At 34.1% G+C, this 20,664-nt stretch overlaps 1 protein-coding gene and 1 pseudogene across 1 annotated transcript; both read left to right on the forward strand.

The window, feature by feature from the left end:
* Nucleotides 1–3,653: 3,653 nt before the first annotated feature.
* LOC138332816 (photoreceptor-specific nuclear receptor-like) lies at nt 3,654–6,484 on the forward strand. The gene is made up of 3 exons (XM_069280773.1): nt 3,654–3,832; nt 4,418–4,523; nt 6,352–6,484. Exons 1-3 carry the CDS (start codon nt 3,658–3,660, stop codon nt 6,482–6,484), a joined length of 414 nt encoding a protein of 137 aa, XP_069136874.1. The 5' UTR covers nt 3,654–3,657.
* Nucleotides 6,485–16,367: 9,883 nt separating this feature from the next.
* On the forward strand, nt 16,368–18,852 carry LOC138333762 (uncharacterized; annotated as a pseudogene).
* The last annotated feature ends 1,812 nt before the right edge of the window (nt 18,853–20,664 follow it).

Here is a 20,664-nt window from a genome sequence, read left to right on the forward strand (position 1 = left end):
TAAATTCTATAATCTATCGAAATTACGCAATTGTATTCCAAGGTTACATCATACAGGTTTTTATTCAGTTCCCAAAACTGGCATCTATATCAAATTCATCTGTCCCCAAGCAGTCATTGTTGACCCAAGCGAATTAAAATAAGATTAATTGTTCAAGAGTAAGTAAAGCATCATATCTATTCATTTTTATAAATCAGTTTATCATGTATTATTTTACTTACCACGTTCCACATTGCTGCCAATTTGACTATGTACAGAGATTTTCAAAAGGACATGAAACAAAATGAGGAATTTATTAAAAGAACATAGGGTATATCAGAACAAGCATATTATTGCTGCGTAACAATGTATTTTCTTTTCACAGACGCATTGTATTACCTATCTTTTGTGAAGAGTCAAATGTGTGTTTTTGACAATCTAGGATACAAGGAAACCTTATAATCCTCAGCTTCAATAGAAGACAGTACTTAGCCAAATGGCATATCATCCACTAACAGAAATGACAGTTTTATTTTGGCCATAGTACTTCACGGAAATTTGCAGACTTGAAAACACCAAAATTGAAGATTTATCCCATTTATCTTTCAGGTGTGAGATCCATGTCTCCCTCACGCTCGCACCCCCAGCCATTCTGGTGTCACACTCACCCCAACCCCTAACCCGCCTCCCTGTGTCAGCCTATACACCCCCACCAACTCAGTATTGAGCTGCCCCTTGAAGCCCCGGGTTATGGACCGATTGAAGAGAAGCTCTCACCGGTCTGGTTAGTGAGGTTGTGTGGAGACACCTCAAGTGGAAAGCATTACGAGGATCCTGGCGTGTAACGGTTGTAGTAGCGGATTCTTTCTTCAAACGTAGTGTCAGGCGCAAAATTGATATACAGGTAAAAAATGAATTTTTGTGGTATCCAAGGTTTAAGTTCCTTTATATTTGTTTAAAGTAGTATGTATATAATAGTTCAAAATTTATTTCTGGCTGAAGCATTACAAAAGGTTTTGTCATTTTTTTCAGTAGATTCTAACTATTCAAGAATTGTTAGGAAAATCACGGAATGTATAAGCACGATATGATAACAGTAATTGATGTAAATATCATTGCATTAATTGTGTGAATCTGATTTGTAAATAAACAATATCGCTATAAAAATCATTATAACTGATACCCTAATACTAATTAGTAATAATAAATATATCTTATCAAATTTGTGATGTCGACCTAGCTATTCCACCTGTTGATCCAATCAAACCATATCATTTTTGTCATTTCAGGTGCCAGTCAAGGACGGGAAGTGCGTGTGTTAGACAAGCCCATAGAAATCATGTCAGGCTTGTCGTCTTAAGAAATGAATGAATATGGGTATGAACAAGGATGGTAAGTAGTAAAGACCGTATTACTGTAAAAAAACTTATTTGTTAGCAGTAGTTTTATTTTTGGCGCGTATCGCTGTGTCTTTGATGCCGCTTATTTCTTTTACAGCGCTAAATTATCTTAAAAAATGAGCTATTTTTACGGTATTGAATCGAGAATCCGCGCTAATTTAATTCGCACTTATGAAAGAAATCCAAAATGTCACATTTTTCCGCATTTGCGATATAATATTGACTTCGCGTAAAATGGGTAGTACTTAATTGTAATATTTGTGTGACACAATACAATTATTAGAGAATATAAATTCAACTTAACATTGGCTTAAGAAGCTAGACTAGTGATTTCGTAACGCCTGAGTTGTAGAATAGAAATATATACCGTAAAACCAAACTTATTTCTTTCAGGCGCGATTTAATTTTTCACCATTCCAAGCCCAACGATAATTTTTCCGAATCTATTTCGGCGACTCTTAAGGCACAAAACGTTCTTAAAACACTCTAGAACCTAAGTGGTTGTAGATCTTTTTCGCAGCGATTTATTTTCGCAGTTTTTTTTTTATCTTATGCGAAATGACACAAAATAAATCGCTCGCGAAAAATAAGGTGATTTACAGTATTTGAATCATAGTACATGATTAATTACTTCTTATAATACTGCATGGGCGTTTTATTATGAAAATATGACAGGACATATAAGCATTGTAAAATTACTTTCGGTGCTTGCAATTGTGTGTACGAGAATTCATGGATGTTTTATTCGTTTTGAATTGTAACTACTTGTGAAAATAATTTAAAATACTATTGCGTTATAGACAAATTAACAAAAATATAAATTATAAGGACTGATGAGTGCTCGCAATGAGAAAATTGATTATATACACTACAAGTGCAAACAGTGGGATATGAGAATAGTTATGAAACAATTTAATTCATTTGTAATAATTATTTTTAATGTATAACTTTATATTTACCTTTCGAAAAGCGTACAGAATGAAAAGTCAGCCCGATAACACAGACCTGATTCGACCACGACCAGGCTCCATGGGGCGACGCTTGAACATCCACAGTGTCACTAACTCAGCTAGACGTTGTTCCGATACAAACTCCGGCTTTCAGTCCCGACCGCAGACAAATCACTGTATTTGCTTTTCCTGTTTAATGACGGAGCCGGAAAATAGTGCAAAATATCGAACAAGTGAAAGATGGTGGTTACTTATAAAAAAAGAAATAACTTATCTTAACTATACTTTAAGACAAAATCAACAAAATTGATAAGGGTGGAGTCTTTGTACACATTGCCTGTTTAGGTTTTCGATTGATAGCAATACTCTTGGTAGATAAAAAGAGCAAAAAGGAAGAATAGCAAATCAGGACTATGTACTTGGACAAAAAACAGTATTGCATATGAAAGTTCTTTTATTATGCAGGGTTCAACGAAAGTGACTAATGGTCGTAAAGAGCCGTTGGTACAAGAGAACGTCTGCCCCCTTGTCGAACAGACGCACAACCTGTACCACGATTCAGCATATAATTCCTACCCTGGACATGGTGACAATTGTATCGATTGTTCAGACAAGGCTTTCTCTTTAGGCTGTAACCGATGGGCACTGAGAATCTTCCTTCTTTTGCGAACCTTCCGTTTTCGCGAACCATGGTAAGTTCGACGTCCAACCCATTTCGAACTCGTACACGATTAAAAGTATTGTAAAGTTCTTTATTATAGAATATATTGTCTTTTTTATTCTATCACAACATTACTACATTGCGTTTTATGAAAGGAAATCTTGGTAATCAGGATTATCAAAAAAAAAAAAATAAGATTGTTAAAATCATTACGGAATATTACAAGATGGAAATGGAATCGGTAAAATGATTAAATTATGAAAAGTATCCACAAAGGTTAGGTGGAACTAAACTGAAGATTTTATTTTCATCACGGTGAAATCAATATTCCATATGATGGTCCAATTCTTGCGAATTTTGAATTCACTTTCGTAAAATCAACAATATGCATTATTGGTTTAACAATATATAATATGTAACTTTCCCGGGTTGATATTTTTGCTGCAAAATATTTGATTCGGTATGGATGAATTAATATTATTGTCTAAAAACCTGACTTTTCAAATTACAAAAGAGTTTCTTGAAAGCAACATGTCATAACGAAATTGCTGAAATCTATCTTGCAACCATTTATTCTATGTTATACAGATATACTACACAGGTTATTCTCCTCGAAGAGGCGTGGTCGAATTATTCCTTCTATGTGCTTATTCAGTGGTCAATGCCAATGGAAGCCTCGCCACTATTGGCTACACAGGATCACATGCACAACGCACCAACCAATGGGAAAACAGGTTTCTCAGACATTCGGATTCTTCGTGAAGTCTTTGCAAGATTCAAATCAGTTCAAGTAGATCCAGCGGAATTCGCTTGTCTTAAAGCAATAGCATTGTTTAAACCAGGTATGTTGTTATGCCTCCAACACATTTTATTTATAAGGATCATTCCTATGTTAAACCATAAGTGTCTATAATGGGACTAATTCACGTACCACGTGATACCCGATAACGTTTGTGCGGGACTAGTATCTCCAGTGGTGATGGAACAAAGCTCTTTATAATCTTCCCGCTGAAATGACGTTATCCCGCGATAACGTCATTTGACGTCATTCCATCACCAATAGAAACAATAGTCCCGCACAAACGTCATCGGGTATCACGTGGTACGTGAATGAGTCCCATTAATGTGAGCAATACAGAATGGAAAAGGAAATGTATTCCGTCTTTGCATATTACAGAGTTAGCTCCCTTGCGGATAAGTGTTGATTGAAACGTCATTATTTTTTTTGCGCAATTCACGTCGTTTTCTCCGAAAGGTATGACGTTACGCTCGAAAACACATGACGTCACAATCGATACATTTTCGCAAGGGCAGATAACTCTGTAATAAGCAATCCAAACAGTACACCTTTATTTACAAGAAGTGTTATCGGTTTTACCTCGAGGAAGGTTTGAAATGATACATTTATTCATGTTGTGTAATTTCAGAGACGCGGGGACTTAAAGATCCGATACAAGTGGAGAATTTACAGGACCAGGCACAAATAATGCTTGGGCAACACATCCGGGCACATCATCCCACACAACCAATCAGGTAAAAACTAATGATTAGAAACCTATATAAAAGAGATTGGAAACCCATTTATTGCCTTCGCTGACTCTAGAGAGACTTCCGGTTGATAAGAATGTTCTTGTCCGCTTACTGTTGAACATATAAACATATTCTTTGTGTTACATAAATTATATGTTAACATTAGGGTTTGAATTCACGAAGTTTTTTTATCAAGATGTTTTTTACCTTTTTTTTCTTAAGAGATGCTCCACTGCCGACAAATGGTATTTTTTTTCACTATCAAAATTAAGAGCAGACGATTTAGTATTTTTCTTCAGTTACAAAAGTTACTTACTTTACACTATTACCAACATTGAAAAGTTTGAGCTTCTAATTTTACTTCAAGTTAAAGATATGAAAAATAATTAATTGCATCCCGAAAAAATTCCGTGGCACTATATTCTATATGGGAATGAAGTATTGATTGTGCATGCACCAAAAGCAAAATAAATTATTTTATATATAAATTTTTGTGTTAATTAGTCAAATATATATACACGATAATACACCAATTATTGTTCAAATAAATGAATATCATTTATGCTCTGTTTCGGCAGGTGGAGCATCTTAAGTTAAGAAATACATTCAAAACCGGTAAATCCCATTTTTTTAATATAATCAATCAAAAACTGATTTTTTCTTTTAAAAAATTGTTCACATACCATCTACTAAACTACGCAACAACGTTTGTGTATAATTTTTTATGGATTATATATAAAAATCTATGCACGTACAGGGGCAAACCTCGCTGGTCAAAGGTAGTCTGTCCAATTCTCTCCCTGTATACCCTAGGCTAGCGAAATTGGTACAGGGTACCTCTGCATATTGTAAATTGGGCGGAGATGCAATTTTTAGCTCTCAAAGCAGACAATAATCAGCATAATGATCTTTCAAGTATTTTTTTTTATTATCATCATTGAACTAATATCATAGTCACAAATAGTGGACTTGGCAGTAGGGTTTGTGAGAATGATCAACATATTGAGATGGATTCAAATCCTATATCATTTGTTAATTAATAGATCATAATAATATTTATTATTATTATTTTGTTGGATTTGGTTCACCTTTTATCACTGATCAGTTTTTTATTCTCTCTTTGCCTCCATCCCCTAAAATAGCTGACCTGATTTGTCTTTCATGATTTGACACACTTTAAGGATAAAAAATCTCTATTTTAAAATGATGTAATGTCCTTTGTAAAATAAAACTTGATCAAAAGTATAGCATTTCTTGACTTCCTCGTTCTAGTTAGTGTACAAAATTGCATAATCACTCATATATGGAATTTCGGTCTGAGCTCGTTTCTTTTTGCTAAAATATGTGTCACTGAATTTTATTACCCTACATTGTAAAGCATGCATGCACGGTCACGTGGAATGGAATTATTTCGTTGAACAGAATGTGTGAACATAAATTGTATCACGTTGCCTGTTTCCTATGATTTAGATACGATTATGTAATTTTATAGGTCAAATAAATATAAATATCGCATTTTGAAACAGAGCAACTTCTTAAATGACTTTACATCTTTGTGATGAAATTGTCTTATCAGTTGCTTATTACACAAATTAATAAGTACGAAAAATTATCATCTTGAAAAGTCATAAAGTAAATTTTATTAAGACTTCTGCTTATTCGTTCTTTTATAAGACTTCTGATTTGGACGTTTACTTCTGATTGGACCAGCCCTGGAGTTTGCCTTTCAATCTTAATTTGTCATAATATAAATATTGCAATGAGTAATCTATAAATCTCTTATCCGATGCTTATTTACCACCAACGTCTAGGTTTTTCATTTGTTCTCCAGATTTGGACGCTTGCTCCTGATGTTGCCAGCCCTGAAATTCGTCTTACCAGATAAAGTGGAGAAAATCTTTTTCGGTCGAACAATAGGGAATACACCAATGGAGAAACTCTTATGCGACATGTTTAAAAGTTAAAACTACATTGTATTCTGATAACGAAATATTACAAAAATATGTTACATGTATAGTACAATTGTCTTTGTTTTCAAAGTTAAACCAAGTAGATTTAAGATACTGTCATCCCCCGGTAACCTAGTGTCAGATTTAAGTTATTTACTGAATATTGACTTATATAGTATATATATCGCCTGGGTTACCGAGGAAAATATACTGTAAATCAACTTATTTTCGTTGTGACTTGATTTCGCAGCATTAATACCAAACACCATTTCACGGCGATTTCATTCAGCGATATGATATATTGCCATACACGTTTTAATGACTTACCCATGTATAATTGAAATGTTTTTTCGCGACGATGATTTTTTAAGTTCTAGTCACCGCGAAATTAGATCAATCGCAAAAAAAATCATATTTGAAATGTTTTTCGCGACGATGATTTTTTAAAAATTCTAGTCACCGCGAAATTATATCATACGCAAAAATAATTCGGTTTACAGTAACATACAATAGAACCTTCCCACATTATTTGCTCTCAGGCTTTCCCAGCGGGAGTGATCTCCACGTAGAAGTTTCTTTACTGTTAGTTGTACATACTGGTATATGAAATAAACACTGACTTTAACAACATGCTAGATTTTTTTAATGTCATTGTTCATTTTTCTTGCAAAAGGAAAATGTCGCAAATGTTTCTAAATTCGCGAAAATCATATGAGTAATGAAGAAATGCACGATCTGAGAGTATTTACAACTTCAAATGAAAAAATGGGATACAGTGTTACCATGTTATTATTATTCATTGTTATTATTTTGATAAATATAACTAATTATGCCCAAGTTTATGATTTAGGAATATACTTCCCAAGTTGATAAAATGATCGACAAGTCAATATCTACATAAAAGTAGACTGGCCACCCGTCTCTAAAATAAAAAAAATCACTGAAATTTGGCTTGATTATTTTTGTCTCTACTACATGTTTGATTCTAGATATAGTTTCAAAACAAGGGGGAGATAATCTAGTAAAGTACTCCGCTGAGAGAGTCTTGTCAACAATTTTGGGTCTGGTGGCCAGTCTAGGGGGAGATAATCTAGTAAAGAACTCTGCTGAGAAAGTCTTATCAACAACTTAGGGTCTGGTGGCCAGTCTAGGGGGAGATAATCTAGTAAAGAACTCTGCTGAGAAAGTCTTATCAACAACTTAGGGTCTGGTGGCCAGTCTAGGGGGAGATAATCTAGTAAAGAACTCTGCTGAGAAAGTCTTATCAACAACTTAGGGTCTGGTGGCCAGTCTAGGGGGAGATAATCTAGTAAAGAACTCTGCTGAGAAAGTCTTATCAACAACTTAGGGTCTGGTGGCCAGTCTAGGGGGAGATAATCTAGTAAAGAACTCTGCTGAGAAAGTCTTATCAACAACTTAGGGTCTGGTGGCCAGTCTAGGGGGAGATAATCTAGTAAAGAACTCTGCTGAGAAAGTCTTATCAACAACTTAGGGTCTGGTGGCCATGTCTAGGGGGAGATAATCTAGAGTAAAGAACTCTGCTGAGAAAGTCTTATCAACAATTTATCGTCTGGTGGCCATTCAGGGGGAGATAATCTAGTAAAGAACTCTATGCTGAGAAAGTCTTATTAACAACTTATGGTCTGGTGGCCATGTCTAGGGGGGAGATAATCTAGTAAAGAACTCTGCTGAGAAAGTCTTTTCGACAACTTAGGGTCTGGTGGCCAGTTCTAGGGGGAGAGATAATCTAGTAAAGAACTCTGCTGAGAAAGTCTTATCAACAACTTAGGGTCTGGTGGCCAGTCTAGGGGGAGATAATCTAGTAAAGAACTCTGCTGAGAAAGTCTTATCAACAACTTAGGGTCTGGTGGCCAGTCTAGGGGGGATGATAATCTAGTAAAGAACTCTGCTGAGAAAGTCTTTTCGACAACTTGGGGTCTGGTGGCCAGTCAAACATGAAAGGAACATTGTTTATTAGTATTGTTACAAACGTAAACAATATATGATGAAGCAAGGCAGCTAAGGTATGGTAGACCTGGTTAGTCCATTAAGGAATATATCACTGTTTTCTATGTAAAATAATGAATTGTTTGAATACGTGTTGTCAAGTACGTTACTCCTATTAAATGTGTGCAATATGACAGTGCTTATGTGTTATATTTTTAACAGTCTTAGATTCATAAGAATTTATAATTTATATGATCCATAGAAATGATTTTGATTTTACTTTGAATTTATCTTGGCCTTTTATTTCGGATTATTAATATACTAGCTTAATACCGTTTTTCCTCATAGTGACAAAGTTAAGAACTAGATAATTAAACATTTATTTTCATGTCGTCTCAGCTCATCGTTAAAAATATAAAGACATGTTTTAAAACAACTGAAATTATCAAAATTATAATTTTACCATTTGTTATAGCTTTTGAGTGTGTTTAGATGTTTATTGTTTATTTTTGGTTTTTGGTTTTAAATTTCATTATTTCTAATATGGTTGCCACAACAGTCAGTTTGTTCTTATAGCACCACAGCTGTGATCAAAAAGGAAGTTTTAATGTGATAATATATGATGACTGTGTTAATGTCTTTGAAAGAAAACATGAAAGTGAACATGTTGTAAAAATATACAGATGTGCATGCATTAAAGTTATATGTGCCGCATTTTTGACACTCGCGAATTAAGATGAGCTTTTAATATGTTATTCATCACCAAAAGTTATTGACATTTTGAGAAATCCAGTACTTTCAATACATAGGTTTTAATTTTATATGAACAAATAAGAGCTGAAAATGATTTTTGGCAGTACTGGCAAAATCATTATATTTTCATCTATATTGAAGTGAAATGAGTACATACGGTAAGACCATGAAGCCAAAGCGAGGTCTACATTTTAATTTCCATATAAACATACATAAGGCCATCCTCGATACTCCAGGGCTTCCGATCACTTACGATATCTACACCCCTGGACTATCTCGTAGTGAAATTAAAGGCAGTTCAGCCGAAAACATTTGACCAATCACAGGCCAGCAAAGATTTCCTTTGAAGACTACAGAGAGAGCGATGACTAATATCAAAGCCACACAGTCGACCACAGTGTACCGTTATACGGCTCTTTTGATGTACATCAAATGACTAAGTTACCTGTTCTATTCTGTTGCCTCCAGTTTTACTATGAGATAGTCCAGGGGTGTAGAGATCGTAAGTGATCGGAACCCCTGGAGTATCGAGGATGACATAAGGCATAAAAAACAACAGTTTACAGTACATAATCTCTGTGTTGTTGCTTCAGTTTATAAGACATCTGAAAGCATTTGAATGCTTTTCTCGCCTTTATTCACCAAACCTTATGGATTTCAATAATTTACAGAAGAAAAATCAAATGTCAAAATTTTCGCTCAATTACGGCACGTATAACATTAACCAACAATATACATTTATTTATTCATTAACACATACATGTGATTCGACCGTGCATTCAACGAAAGTCGACTTGTACAAGAAATATCAAAAACAAATCGAGACTTTGTTCAGACAGTATAATGTGACATGTAAGACAAAAATGATTTTTTTACGCTTACCACTGAATCGATTTCAAATACTTGCTTCCCGAACAGACAACCCAAGGGGAACAACTCTATAATGCATATGGACTACATCCTGACAACACATATTGGTTTTAAGATTACGAAAGCGGATTTGCCTAAGGTTTTCTTTTTAACATGTTCAGAAGGTGACAATAAATGTAGTACATATATTAACGTTTTTTTTTTTAATTACAACTTTATCTTTTCTCACAAAAAAAATCTTCAATATGCATAAAAAAACAGTTTTTCCTTCAAAGAAGGAATCCCACACCAATTTCCATATTTAAATCGATTATTCAACCTTTCAACCCTATCATATCAATTTCAGATATATTCATCATTTACTCTTTATTTCATATCACCCATTCATATCCTTTCAAACTAAAATAATATATAATCAACGTTCAGCTAATACCTTTTGCGACTCTTCAAAATTATCCATCTCATTTTACATTTCCATTTTAAAAATTTATAGTCGTTTCTGAAAGGTAGACTGGTGGGCCTTTATTTGTACAATTATTTTATGACATTTCTTGGCCGGGTTATCTATCTTTGACTGCATTCACATAATTGGTACCGTACGTCTAAAGCATTAGGACATTAAATTGTTATCGAAATCCGCTCCCCCCCCCCCCCCCAACTTAAAAAACAAATAATAATAAAAAAAAACTGGAACATAGAGGATGATTTATGAAATTGTGAATTTTCTCAAAATAGTTTAACAATATCTAATCTATTAGTGTTAATTAACAGTCAATGTGAATTTAACATAAAACAAGGTTTAGTATGGAGAGATGAGCATCGCAGAATTGTAGGAAGACAAAGTCACAATCCCAAAGAATAGGTTACGTAAGCAGAAATGAGTTTTATTATCTTACACTCACTATTCCAGGGCTCGTCTGAAAAAAACTTTCTGACAGAGATCATTGTCGACAAAGAAAAAGACTGTACAAGGTAAAAAAAAAAAAAAAAAAAACATTACAAAAGTTGTAACAATAGGTTCAGTTTGTGTCACTCCGTTTATCATATCAAAATAACACTCCGTGTACCAACGTTTCCATTAATAGCGTTCAAAGAGGTTGATGCAACTTTGTTGAAAGTAATTTGAGTCTTATTTCAGCACTTACCTATCTTTCAGGGCAATCTTCCAGGTTAAGATATATTTAACGTTAATGTCATAGGAGAGTAAAAAAAAAGAAGATATAAAGTATGTTATGTCCAGTATTTTGCCACAGTATAATTATCATTTATTCTATCTATAGTACCTAATGCCAGATATACATAACATCACGTTAAAAGCTTGATTCCAATCCAACTCTTCTTTTTATTACTTTCAGAGTAAATATAAAAAACAAAATAAACTATTTCTTCCGTAATTTAATAATTGAAGATATATTACTGTGACTCAACTTCTCCAGTGCACATGCGAGCTATATTTAGAAAACGTGACATCATCCCTTCGTTAGAAAAACATACCATGACCTATGCATCAAGTCTAGTGCACTAGACTGGCTAAATAAACACTACCTGGCTTTATAGCTGGTGCATAACATCATGGACGCTCACACGACCTAACGAAACATCAGTAATTAACACCGAAACGTAGATATAAATACATTTTACAGCATAATATAAACGATGATTTGATATCATCTTTATTGGTGTCTTACGTACATCCCTGCTGAGAATATACATATAGCGGAATATAAATATAGCGGAAAGAATTCCACTGTGTTATGGAGAAATAAACATAGTGTGGACGAATTATTCACGTCATTTATTAATTCACGGTTTCAATCCGAAAGGTAATTAATATATAGGTTCCCGCCCTCAATTAACGATGGAATCTTGATACAAAGTGATTTACATATCGAAACAAAACAAATACAAATCGCATGGTAAGTCTCCCTAACGGTACTAACATACGGAAACTTCCGTACGTTTTGTCAAGAAGTAAAGATGACGTAAGAAAATGTTGAAGTTGAAATTTGGAATTTAATGATGATAACTTTGACTTGACGGGATGGCTATTCTGGAGTGTCCAGAATATAGCCGATGTGTTCCGTACAAAGTCGGAGACCTAACTGCTTTACAAATAAAATATTTCATGCATGTACTTTACAAATCATTGGCAGAATTAAAATATTTCATCGATTTTATCTCAAATGTCACAAACGTAAATATGGATCTAGAATATACTTAGGAATGTCAAATTAACACAATCGTAAACTGTTACAGCAATAATTAAGCAAGTTCAAATTGTGATTATTCGTCGGTGTTCATAGGAAATGTGTGGTCGCTGGCGTCGTGAATTATTTTGTGGTTGGTTTCGTGGTCCGGGGAAAACATTCGGTCTGGTAGTATTTGGAGCGCTGTAGTAACTTAGTTGTTTTTTTGGAGTACGGCTTGTGATTATGTTTTGTTTCTGTTTTAATTCCACGTCCTTCTCCCGAAATTATTGAACTTTAAATTAGAAATCTGTCGCTGCGCTCTGTTCTATTTTGTTTCGCGGTTGTTTGTAATGTACTGATTGTTTCATCTTTGCTTTTCATAATTTTCTTTCTGTTGTCCAATGCTTTTTCTAGTTCTTTGATTTGAGACCCACGATAAATTGGTTTTATTCACAATTTTGACGCTGCGCGCACATTCCTCTTCTAGAATTTCGTTTGATCTTTGTAATTTTGCACACTTTTCTGATATTTTGGAGATGGTAATTTTGGTACGAACAAGTTTTGACTGTAATGAAATTATCTGGTTGCTGTAGTTAGAGTCTTTCTGGAAATCGTTTTGAAGTTCATTCACTAGTTCACAATGTCACTGAATGGAAAAAATACACAATACCTTTTGGTTTCTCGGAATATTCCTGAGAACCCGTTCAGAATCTCGCCGCCGTTCTAGATGTTGACTTGGCCTTTTTCTTTGGTGCAGTGCGAATAACGACTTACTGTCGCGAAGAGAATTTTTTCGGGACAGGAACAGGATGGATAGGCAGTTGTCGCTGACAGGTCCAGGGATAATATCCTGTTGTAGCCAACATTTGTTAGTACAATGTCCGGTTCGATTAAAACACATTCTCGAAAAGTGGCCAATGTTTCCACATCGGAAACAGTAACATCCGTTTGCTGGACAACACATCGGATGGTTAGGGGCGAAGTGGCCTCCACATCTATAGCATAATGCCATCTGAATGGTTACAGTCAAAACGTTACCCTGGTTAACTCCAAAGTATGGCGAACACAGTCTGGTTAAAATCCAGTCACGTGTGATTCCGAATAGAGTTGGTCCTTCTTTGAGTCACTCGGCGGGAAATTGCCAGAGGATATACACATTTATCACACATAAGACTTTTTTATCTCAAATGTCACAAACGTTGGAAATATGATCAAGAATATAACCTTAGGAACTGTCAAATTACACACAATAGTATTAACTGATAATTGATTGTTAAAATTTAGCAACTATAGAACGCAAGTTCAAAGCACTTTAAAATTTATCACAAAATTCTTTGTTGATAGTATGTCTATACTAGCTTATACCATGCATGTAACCTTGAGCTAAATAGTTCAAATAAAGTCAAATATAATACATTTTTATATAAATAAAGTTTATTACCAACTTATTCACTTACTTAGATAGCTTACTTTAAAAGTAAAATTTTTAACTTTTTTTTACATTTATGGATATTTTATTAAAGTTACATTTTTATCTGTTTCTCATATAATGTCCATAAAAATGTGTGTTATTCAACTAGTTGTTTGCTAAACTGTTTTAAACCGTGTATCTTTGACAACGACTTCGACTAATGTAATAAACACCATTTGTAGCTCTGAAGACGTCACCATTATCTGTTAAAAGTCTTTTGAGATACAATATTGCTGCTTATCTTATTTGTTTGTCACATATATGTAATCGATATGTTTTGTATATTTGTTGGCGTTTTGAGTCAAAAATAGTTATCTAAATAAAGTCAATTACCAGTACAGGAACACAAAATCTACATAGCGGATCAAACGTCCTCTGTAAAGACCACTCAATAAGAAGGGGAAAATGATCCTGATAGCTAGATGGTCTTTATAAACAGTCTGAATTGTGCTGAATAAGTCATTTTAGACCCTAGAAAGTGATCTTAAACAGATCTTATTAAACCGATAGTCTTTCTACACGGGTCAAATTGTGTTGAATGCGTCATTTAATGAGACGATATAAACAGGTGGTCGTTATACACAGGTAGCATTGTGTAGAAATAGGTCATTTGGAACCCTAGACAATTGGTCTTATTAAACAGGTGGTCTTTATACAGAGGTGGAATTGTGTTGAATGTGTCATTTGGGACCCTAGAGATATTGTCTTATTAAAATAGTTCGTTTTACAGAAGTGATAAGTAAAGCAGGTTGTACGACACATCACCATAAGATAATTAATGTCATTTCCCAAAATTTTTGTATGCGAGACAAAAAACGTAATAATTTAACAATGTTCACAATTATTGCTACTGCATGTCACCGGATGTAGATTTCATGAATTATGAATTAATTTATCATGTAAGTTCACCGTGTCATAGAAAGGTGGACACGTTTAATAGTTTATATCTAGGACAAACTTCCTAAAATAGACTTAAAACATTCTCATATCCTAATAATGGAATCGGTTATCATGAAATGTCTTCTTTTCTGAAATAGTCGTTTTGTGATTTAGCTTTTGAAAGGCCTTAAAAAGGCCTTTTCTATTTTCATCCATTAATTTATTTTGACTTTCTTTACTAACAATTCCTTTCAAACTTAAAATTATCAAAGATTTAGCATCATTTTTACGTGCGATTAATGTGTGCTTATTTCTCCTGCGTGCAATATGTATTTGTAAAAATAAGCCGCCGCGAAAACGATTTCAAAGAGTTTTTTTAACTGTAAATCGTCATAAAAGTCAATAAGCAGAAAAATCCGAAAACCTAAATGATTACAATCCTTTAAATATTTATTTTGTAACTATACACAAAATAAGACGCATATAGTTATGGAAAAATTTGAAATTCTTGTAATGAATTCCGGTAACATAACATATAAAGGATAATTAACGAAACTAGGTTAAATTTAAATTTATTCTTTCGTTGGTTCTCTACTGACCTGTTAGCACAAACATTTATCTCTGACGCAGGTATTTATGAATGAAGCAATATATTTCCGTGTAAATTTCCTGTTAGGACAGATAGATAAATCACTTCGCGTTTACCACCTACACCTGTGTATTATGAAAGATAGTTAATGTAAACATAGATTCATTCATGCTACACCTCACCGTCCTATGATCGGTATCTGTTCATAACACAAACATCTCTTTCTTAGACACTGTGTTCTGGTGAAATAATCCATACAAAATCCATTGGCTACGTCGCTAGCCTTTTGGAGAGTATAAGAACGCAAAAAAAGAAAACAAAAACCAAAAAAACACCAGAATGTATGTTAATGTTATGTTATCATAATAAAGAAGAGTATAATAAGCGTCAGATTAATTGTCAGATTAATTGTTAATTAAATAAGTTAATTAATTAAATTATGGAAAGACAAGAAACACACGTCAGCTGAATATCTATTTCCTTTATGTCTCTGAATGCGTACATCTCAAGTGTGTATGAGGCATACATGTGACGCACATGTATGACAGGCGAGCGTCATTCATTACCAAACGGGATAAACAAAGTATGATAGGAGATAAAAGAAGGAATTATGTCATTTTATTACGGTTAAAACGGTTCATGGGATATTTGTGAGCACAGAAATAAACAAAATAGTAATTAACATTTCCATGGTCTGTGACAAATTTTATTTTTTTCATAATATTGCTAAATATAGAACTATGTACTCCGAAATTAGAAACAATACATTTAACGAAAGATACTGTAACCAGAATGCATGAAGAGAGCATCAAGACACCGTAAAACACACCCCACCCGGTCACATTATACTGACAACGTGCAAAGCAATTGCACATACATCTGTACGCCTTTTATGCTGAGCAATTATTAGTTTTAATGTTTTTTAATTTTTCGGAGTAAAAAGTGCGAATTTATCTCCACCGATGTGTATTGTCGAACTAAAATGTAGAATGAAAACTTTACACATATGTATTCAATATCCAAAGAAAGAAACACACTTACGTGTAAGAACTGCTTATTTTGATGGCTTCCCGTGAGAAATATTTTCTATTTTGTAAATGTTACCAGATCTAGACTTGACATGTATGCCAATGGTCATCTTGAAAATAAATAACGTGACTTTGATCGTTTCAAGCTGCAAAATGCTGCATTATCTGATTCGCGCTTGGAAATATCCGGTCTGAGAAATAAATGAAAAAAAAAATCGAAAAGAAAATAAAAAAAAAATAAAAAAAACCACCAGTACAAAATGGAAAACATACAAGCTGCAAGAAAAAAACCAAAGGGCTGTCAAGAATTCCAACCACATTGTCCATTTACTTAATTGCATTATACAGATATGATACTGAAGAGATGGGTATCAAATCTGGATGTTGTGTCGCGATCCTGTGTATCAAGTGATAGACATTTTAAGCAAATAAGAAGTACACGTATGTATAAACGACCCAATCGCATGTATTTTGGAGTAACCCATGTCAACAAAGTCTAACAAAAATGTAACAGTTTTAAAGACGCAAACATATCGAAGACGGACGGAGCCCGACTGTACATTGATTGTGCATTACCAAGAAAAGATGCTTGCACTTCCAGTGTTGTTGCTTCTGTTGGTGATGGGGATATCTCTGGGATACGATGTCAATGAATGCATTTCAGAAAGGATATACTTGTGTGGAACAACAACTTCATCAGTTACGATCCGAAATACAGAAACTCAAATCTACGGAAGCTAAAACTCGTGTTGTTTATACGAGATGGGGAAGGCAGGATTGTCCTCAGAATATTTCAACTTTAGTGTATGCTGGTTACGTGGGTGGTTCTTCATATGATGATAACGGAAGTGCTGCGGAGTATATTTGTCTACCGCCTGATCCGACTTGCTGACCTTTTAAATATTTCCAAAACACTAGTGATGGTGTCGGCCATATGTATGGTGCTGAGTACGAGAGACCTGGGCAGATGTTTGGAGTATCGGACACAAACGAGGAAATTCCTTGTGCTGTGTGTGAGAGTGCTCCCTACTCGGCGACTTTGATGATTCCTGGAAGAATTAATTGTTATCCAACATGGACATGAGTCTTACCACGGTAACCTGGTGGCTGGACATCGCTTTCATAAATCCGCAACCCAATACATATGTATGGATGGGGAACCACAGAAAATTTCCGGAGGTGGTCAGTCCGACGATAACTCTAAACTTATGTATGGGGTCAAAACAGTGTGCGGATCGCTGCCATGCCCTCCATACGAAGATGACACGTTTCTGTCTTCCGTTGTGTGCTTAAAGTAACAACTTTCAGTTGCTTCACCGGAAACAATATCCTGACGAACCCTGAATCCAAACAAGCTATGGTATACATACTATAACACAAGAATTAAATTTGAAATCTAACTTGAATTGATTCGTTAGTGTTTATGTCGTATTGAGCGTAATTGGTTGAAATATTGCAGAAAACTCGGTTATACTCATCTGAACAAAACCACCGACCTCGGTTAACAGATAACGCACACGTAAGTCCACAACCGTGAACGGTTTAGACGTTTTTCATTTAAATTTATTTCTAAAACTCTTGAGTAGGGTGTTTTATTTGATTGCTTTAAAATTGAAGGAATTTAGACTATCAATTTATCAACACCACAATATGGAACGGGTCAGACATACAGAACCTAAAATTTTAAACATGTTCAAAAGGATGACAACAGTAGTGATAAAACGGTTTCATTTATTTAATTTTTTTGTGCAAGTTTCTATTTGATATGCAATGTAAAACGTTACTTACAAATTCCTAAAGGTATATACCTGTACCTTTCCACTACGTTCTGTTTTTTTTTTTATATATTTTGAGAAAAACATCAGACAACAAAGAGGAAATTGATAATTCTCTCTTTTTTGCAAATGATTCTTTAATATTTATAAAATGAAAGAAAGGAAATTTTGAGCATTGGAAATTAAAATTAACAAACAATTTTTCCATCAATTAAAAATGTCATATTTTCCACTCTTAAGGTACACCGAATCATGCAGCATAGAAACTGGACACATTAGATGGGACCTCGAATTCATGACCAGAAAATCTTAATTTTGAGTTCGAGTTAAAAATAAATATCATGTTAATAACTTGAAATATCAGACTATTAACTCGGTTGTTAATTTGAACAACGATTAAAAAAAAATGCAAATAATGAATATTTACCACTCCAAAACCGCGATTCGTACTAACCAGTGTGAATATTGAAACCTAAAGATCTATAAATGGCTTACGTCTTAAAATAGATTCGTGACGTCAATAAATGCCTCATTGTTTTTGTACCTGATAACTGACCTCTCCAGTTTATGACATGTCGTCCTGACCTATATCTAGATAGTGGTCAACCGACCTGCATCACCTGATATACGTCCTAACTGACCCATCTATATACCAGCTGACGTAGGGAGCGCTCCGATCTCCTCACAATAACAAAATGTGTGATGTCATACCGTAGAATATTTATTGCAATCAAGGCGTCCACATTCTTCACATTTGGTTCATGAAACAGAAATAAGATATTCTCCATTTTATCAAATATTAATAAAGAAAATAATAAAACTTTTCGTTTGGCAGATATTTGAAAAGACTGGATAAATAAATAAATAAATAAATAATTAAATGTATCATATATCTATATGTTCACGTGTGTATGTAGGTGTGGGAGATGGTGTGCAAGTGTGTGATGGTGTGTGAGATGGTGTATATGTTGTGTACCAAGTATGTATGTATATAAGGTATATATATCTTGCTATAAAATAATGATGAATGTTAGTGAGTGAATGAGTTTACATGTAAATATAGCTCAATGTATTCATAAAAATGATTGAAAAAATAATAATATGGAATTACAAATTATGAATTGCAATACAAATAATGTGAAATGACAGTGAGTGAGTTTAACATATGTCCATGTATTTATTAAATTGATTGAGAAAAAAAAATAATAATAATAAAAACAACAAAAAAAACGTTTCCCAGGCCACCTTGTTAATTTAAACAAGTCCATCGTAGCTCTGAAATCAAATGTTTATCACCGGTATGCGCATGCAGTCCAAACCACCTTTAACAATTAACGGATACTATAGATATTTTGTTTGATTAATTTTCTCGTTATTACTGAATCATTGTTATTATTGCCTTGTCCCATTCCCATTCGTTTTAATTTTATTTCTTTTTATTTGGTAGAATTATTCAATAAATTTTATAAGCGATCACACTTTGCAGTTCTTCTTAACGCAATGCCGACGGTGGTATGGAAAATTTCGAATCATTAAATGCTGACTATTTGGCTGGTTCGTTTATATGGTTTCACTAGTTGGACCTAGTCGTTCGTTTAGAAATTAATGGGGATTTTTGTATTGTTTTCAGATAAGATTCAGGATATTTTACGTCGACTTTCAGAACATAATACAACATTAGCAGTGAAGTTTATGTAGTTTAACAATTAAATGTCTTACAAAATATAACAGCCTTCACTATAGACTGATAACTTTATATTGAAACAAAAACTTATAACATTTTGAGGTATATTGAGAGCCTATAGACACATGGAATAAAACAGTAAGTTGATATTGAACACTAGTGTTCACACTGGTGTTACAAAATAGATTACTTAGGCACTGCATGATCATGAGTGTAATATCACAATGCAGCATGGAGACCAGCCTTGACAAAGCACTCATAGGCCTGTACCAAAATCTTCAGGTCTGTCAGGATTTATACCGTAATCCAGCCGTATAAACATTATCGCCTTTAGAGTTCACTTCGTTCATAACTAATGAAACACATTTTGTGTTAGATTAAATACGATAAGTTTCGAAAGAACATGGTAAGATGAACGGACCACATTGGTTAGGATATCAATGAGAAAATGTATTCTGTTTATTTTTTTTTTTGCGACATAAAAGTAGACATTTGAAGTGATTCTTAAAAGCTTTGTTTCTACCATTGATTATCAAAAGAATTCAACAAATTCGGTCGAAAACCCCTCACTTGACACTGACCGATTTTTTTTATCTGAACAAATGTGACACTTTCTGTTGGTTTTCGCCCTTATGATAAGAATTGCAGTTTCAGCATTTTTTTGTATTGCTAGTCAGCGTGTCTGGAAATTACATCAATAGCGAATAATAGGTTCTCATTAAATTGCGCTTGTTGTAGCCTGCATGAATCGATATATATTTATGAATGAAATCCGACATCAAAAAGCAAATAATGAAGGGTCAGTTGTATAAGCATGCTGTAACAGCTGCTGCTTAAAAAAGCTGTTCGAACTAGGTGTGCCCAGATTGTTGCACAAACAAGCCATTAAGATGATGAATGAATAGTTTATTTTTATATAAATTCACACGTGTATGACATTTCTTTATTTTCTGTATTACTATGACTAAGCCAGATCTGACCGATATTTTAACAGTCAATGCCGTCTTTTA

The sequence above is a fragment of the Argopecten irradians genome, chromosome 10, assembly GCF_041381155.1.
Source record: "Argopecten irradians isolate NY chromosome 10, Ai_NY, whole genome shotgun sequence".
Lineage (NCBI taxonomy): Eukaryota > Metazoa > Mollusca > Bivalvia > Pectinida > Pectinidae > Argopecten > Argopecten irradians.